General features: G+C 37.3%; 1 protein-coding gene across 1 annotated transcript; it reads right to left on the bottom strand.

Moving 5' to 3' along the window:
* Window positions 1–976: 976 nt before the first annotated feature.
* LOC124643684 (glia maturation factor beta) lies at window positions 977–5,288 on the bottom strand. Its single transcript, XM_047182721.1, has 4 exons — window positions 5,101–5,288; window positions 3,394–3,503; window positions 2,716–2,803; window positions 977–1,408 (listed from the first exon to the last, which is right to left on the bottom strand). The coding sequence occupies exons 1-4, from the start codon at window positions 5,206–5,208 to the stop codon at window positions 1,289–1,291; spliced, it is 426 nt and encodes a 141-aa protein (XP_047038677.1). The 5' UTR covers window positions 5,209–5,288; the 3' UTR covers window positions 977–1,288.
* Window positions 5,289–5,809: the final 521 nt, after the last annotated feature.

Here is a 5,809-nt window from a genome sequence, read left to right as displayed (position 1 = left end):
TAATATATATATTATATGCATATAATATATATAATGGTCATTGTATATATATATTACATATATATAATATGTAAGTTAATAATATTAAACTTCATATTATAATCACATAACAATAATCACAGTATATATAAATATATTATGTTAATATGACATTTAATATTATTAAATTACATATTAGTATAATAATAAAATAAAATTACTCACCGATAACTTTAAACGTCTCGCAATTTCACTAATTGAAACGTTTTGCTCATGCAAAACAATGATTTCTGCTCTTAAAAGTGTAGTCAAATGATTCATGTTGATTTGACAAACAAAAGCACTCCTCTCTCAATAAACGCAAAGTATAATCACAGATTATTATAATAGTTGGTATAATGTCTAAAAACGTATCGAAAGCCCGCTAGTCAATAGCATTATGAATTTATGACGGTGAACTTAAACTAATAATTAGCTTAGATATGGTTTGTTATTTTTAGAGGGTAGACGGTAAATATATTCCATCCAAAATACAACGCAGACTTACTATTACTTAAAGCAATGAATTCAACAAACAAATGTAAAATATTTATTTTTAAAACATACAAAAATCGCTGTGCCGTAAGCGAGATACGATCCTACGGCCCCAGCGGCGTAGAATTTTAATTTCTGTCCGCTCGACCAACGCGCTATAGAAACGATAGTTATGAACGCCAAATTTATGCGTCATATTCCCTGCATCATTAGAGGCATAAGATATTGCAAATGTTTGAGTGGTGACACCGTGTTATTGTGAAGCAAAACTATTGAGTCACATACTCAATATCACCACGCCGCGCCGCGCCGGGTGGAGCCACTGGCGCGGCGACTTATGAATAGGCGAAGTTAAACACGTTTTGCTTTACGCACACTAACATGTATGTTTTTCTCAATATCACCGCGCCGCGCCGGGTGGAGCCACTTGCCTGCCCAGCTAATTATTTTGCCGTGTGTACCTGCGATCAGTAACAAAACTCCATGAACACAAAAAAATACCTAAAATTAAAAAATCACCGTTACAACAACTACTGAACAAAATAATTTGAACAGCAGAGAATTAATGCAGTCGCAGATCCAAGTACACAGATTGTTGGTGTTCAAAAAATTTTATAATTTTGTTTGTGTTCACAGAATTTTGTGGCCGACTGTACATAAAAAAACTTGACTCAGAATTCAGCAAATTATTACCATTTTTATAGCAAAAACATCTGCATACGACTTTGACTCACCACCACAAGTACATAAGGTGTAATTTCGTGTGCACTTGTGTTTACTTCTTGAGTTTCTCCTGCAGCCAGTCGGCGGTGAGCTCGTCGATCTCGCGCACTTCGAGCAGACGAGGCGCGCCCACTGCGGCCGCCAGCGCCCGCTGCGTGCCCGCGTACATTACCTGAAAACGATGGATAAAATAACATACATGTGAAGATTTTTGCCGAAAGTTAGGAAAATCTTAAGTAAAAGTTGCAAGAATTTTCCTGATGATGACACTCCGTTACACTTTCCACTACGACAGGACCTACATAAATTAGGCGCATTCGGTGATTTACAAAATATATGTTTGTTTTGCTACAAAACAATAAACCTGCTAATCCGACAAAACACTTGACTGATCAAAGCAAATGTTTATAAGTATGTTATAATATTTTTGGTATTAGGTATAGCCAGGTGTCTTGGCTAGAGATATTTTAATGCGCATGCTTTTTTGCCTACAGTTCGGATTTGACAACATATCCCTACAGTAATATTTGAGTATAGTCTAAATGTAGATGATGATCATGATGTCCTCCTAACCCAGTGGTGTGGTTCCCAAACTTATTTTGTCTACTGCCCACTTTGAGAATAAATATTTTTTTAGCGCCCCCATTTTTTAGGGTTCCGTACCCAAAGGGTAAAACGGGACCCTATTGTTTTCGCTCCTCTGTCCCTCCGTCCGTCCGTACGTCCGTCCGTCTGTCACCAGGCTGTATCTCATGAACCGTGATAGTTAGAGAATTTTCATAAATGATGTTTTTCGGTTGCCGCTATAACAAAAAATACTGAAAACTAGAATAAAATAAATATTTTGGGGGGCTCCCATACAACAAACATAATTTTTTTGCTCATTTTTACTCTGGTACGGAACCCTTCGTGCGCGAGTCCGACTCGCACTTGGCCGGTTTTTCACCTATTTACCATTATAACTTCTTCGAAAGTGTGTCTGTTACCTTTTTATTTGTTTGTTTGTGTCTACTTGAATTACGAAAGGGAGCGACCGATTGACATTGACATGATTTTAATTTTTTCTGTATTCAATAAAATAGGACAGATATATGAACTACGCGGAGAGAAATGTAGAACCGAGTTTGAGCAATCTTTTAATTCATATTAGTTGATGTTCACAAGTTGTTGTTGAGAGTCGAGAGCTCATGCAGTCGTTGCCGAAGAGGCCTCCTAGCTAAATAAAATTACAAATAACCCCCCAGGCCTCTACACAACGCCCCCATTTTCTTTCTGGGTCTCTTACCGCCCCCTTTGAGACCTGCAGCGCCCACAAGGGGGCGTTATCGCCCACTTTGGGAAACACTGCTAACCGATTATCGGCTATGGCGGCTGTTCTCAAGTGACAAGCGTATCTGACTAGCCAGAGACTGAGTTTTTGAAGGTCCACTGTAAAGGTATAATAAATTAAATGAAATCATAAGTTTTGAGTAGTCATACCTGCAGCTCCATGTGCGCGTCCCTGGGCGTGTAGAAGATGAAGCACATCGGGAACGACACGCGTCCGTCGTCATGCTCCAACTTGTAGCTGGGATATTATAGTTTATCGTTTTAATCTGACCTCCATTAAGGCATCAATAAGGCACTTAGCATAAATACTCAATACTCAATTCTTTATTAGCATTACATATGTTATACAGGTGGTACATTATGATAAGAAACAATATGGACCCTGTAGGGCACACCCATCTTGATTCCCAAAAAGAAAACCGTCTTGATAGGACTTTTTACACAAATATCAAAATAATGATTAAATTGATTGATTGTCATTAATTGTGAAAATTTGTATATCCATGGGACTAATAGTTCTGTTCGCGCCAACGTTCCTCAATAGTTTTTAGTTCAGATTTTTAGATTTTTGTGAAGTTAATAATAGTTCAATTCTCACCAAAGATATGCACAAGGATTCAACTTCAGTCTGTCAAAGTTATTGGGCGCCAACTGTACAGTCTTCAGGTCAGTGGTAATAGTTTTATAGGAAAATCGTACTTATTACTATTGAGTTAAGGTGCATGACAGTTACCACTGATGTGCAGTCTACTGTACCAGTTTATGGATTGTCTTTACAATATTACTTTAGAACCAAGACTGCAATAGACTGAGTATGATAGTGCTCACCTGTACACAATGAACCGTGGCTGATGAGAAGGCAGCGTATCCTGAAGATCCTCAAGTTCCACATTCTCCAACTCCTCGTCTACCTCCAGCGTCTGCTTCTCTCTGTTCACCTGAAAATTGTGGTAGGTACATTACAGTAGTACCAGCTGTTCGTCACTGTGTCAACAGTAAAATCAAATATCATTTAAACAGACTTGACTGCAAAACAGCACTTTCTGAACGTCAATTTTTTTTTACAAAACACAGCCCCCAAAACGGCCAGCCTTCACCACTTCCTATGTGTTTTTGCTAGGAAGAAGTGGTGGAACAAACTCCCCAGCAACTCCCAGGTGTCATCCACTTCCTGAAGGAATTACATACTGAATCAGGATAAAAAGTAGCCTATATGTTATACCAATACATGTATGTATAAGTTATTTTATTGCCAAGTTTCATCAAAGTCCATTAGGTAGGTTTTGTGTGATAGAGGAACCAATATCCATTTGTATCTCTATACAAACACACTTTCGCGTTTATAGTCTTAACTAGGTTCTGCATGCGGTTTCACCTGCGCCCTGTGGGAACTTCTCCACTATCCCACATAAATAGCTTTCTTTGATAAATGAGCTATCTAACACTGAAATATTTTTTTAAATCTGTCCAGTAGTTCCTGAGATTAGCTTGTTCAAGCAAACAAACAAACTACTTTAAATAGTACATTAGCATATACATATAGATAGTATAGAAGCATAGATATGCAATAAGTAGAAACACAAAGGATTACACATTGCTAGACCACAATGCCTTGCTATGTGATATTAGTAAACATATCTTGACTTAGCCATGACTAATGTTATATTAATTATTTAATTGTTATTCATCCATCCTCGGTCTTTTTCCCAAATATGTTGGGGTCGGCTTCCAGTCTAAAGGTAACTGGTTTGAGGAGGTCAGATAGGCAGTCATATAAAACACTGGTGCTAACTGCATCTATTTAGAATGGAAGGATCGGTCCTTACACAGTTAAGAAAGGGCTAGGCAGACCCTAATTTTAAAAAAGTTTAAGTACTCAGAATTTTCATAGATAGATCTGGGATTATTCATATTATTTACTATGGACCTGGTACACAAAGGTCTCCAGAAGAAACAAGATGGGTTTTAGTCAGTAAGATTCTGCCAATCCCACTCTTAATTAAAGTATGTTATCTTTATTATACACACAAGATATACATTTGTGCTTGGCATAACAACAATCAAACATTATTTACTTAGTTAGAAATGGGCACATAAGATGTATAAATGATTGAGATAGTTGTTAGACTTATTGTTACTATTGCTTCTTCTCTACCTCAGGATAACAAGAAAGCTTTAGAAAATAGTTAGTAGTGAATAAATACACGTTTATAATGCAAAATACAGGCCACAGAGTAACCGCAGTATAAACCAAAGACTAGGCACAAAATAAACTGCAATCTCACTATGATTCATTTGTACTAAATAAAATAATAAGCAATTCCTGTACAAGTACTTTAATATCACGAACAGTGACGTAAGTACGAAGATATGGTCGAATGACTCAGGCCCAATGGACCTGAACAATTACGGTAATTACGGAAAAATACACCCAAAAACTTACTGTACTTACAAAAGAATAGTTATACAACCGTTCTAAGACCTTCTTAGAGTAGTACAACAAAAAATAAATAACAAAAACGATCTCAAAAGTACCTTCAGTATCAGCGCAGAATTAGTCGTGTGTTTCTGAAATCGGAACTTCTTCAACACCTCCTTGACGTCGTCGGTGATGTCGCAAACGTTCACGTTGTGAGATGACATGTTTATTATTTGAATTTAATTTAAAAATAAACAATAAATAGCGGAAATCGCCGTCGTTTGTTTACGTCGACAATCTGACAACTGACGTCAACGCCCTTGACAATAATAGAGGTGCGAAGTGCTTGCAGTATATTAGTTAGTCGATCGATTAAAAATGATTATAGTCTACAGTATTTTTTTGAGGTCATGATTTATAAGTCAAAATAGTAACTTTACATTTAAAATAAAAAAAATGATTTGTTTTGTATTAAATACAGTATTAGTTGTAAACCAGTCTAACCAAGGGTTATTGGGTTGATGAGGTCAGATAGGCAGTCGTTCCTTGTCAAGCAATGGTACTCAGCTGCATGCGGTTAGACTGGAAGTCGACCCCAACATAGTTGGGAAGCGAGCGCGAAATTTTAATTATTTTTTAAGATTCAAAACCAAAAACTACTTAAAATGTCGCCGAAATATACATTTTCATGAATGGGGGGACTAGGTACGACACACCCGATTTACGTCCCTACGAAAACCCCCTCGCTCGCATAGATAAGTCGATAAAAATAAAGTTAGCAACGACGCGCAGCTAAGCTTCGCGGACCACTCGGAATGCCTCCAG

The sequence above is a fragment of the Helicoverpa zea genome, chromosome 28, assembly GCF_022581195.2.
Source record: "Helicoverpa zea isolate HzStark_Cry1AcR chromosome 28, ilHelZeax1.1, whole genome shotgun sequence".
NCBI classification, from domain to species: domain Eukaryota; kingdom Metazoa; phylum Arthropoda; class Insecta; order Lepidoptera; family Noctuidae; genus Helicoverpa; species Helicoverpa zea.
The sequence above is the reverse complement of the archived record's forward strand: the minus strand, read 5'-3'. Positions and strand labels throughout refer to the sequence as shown.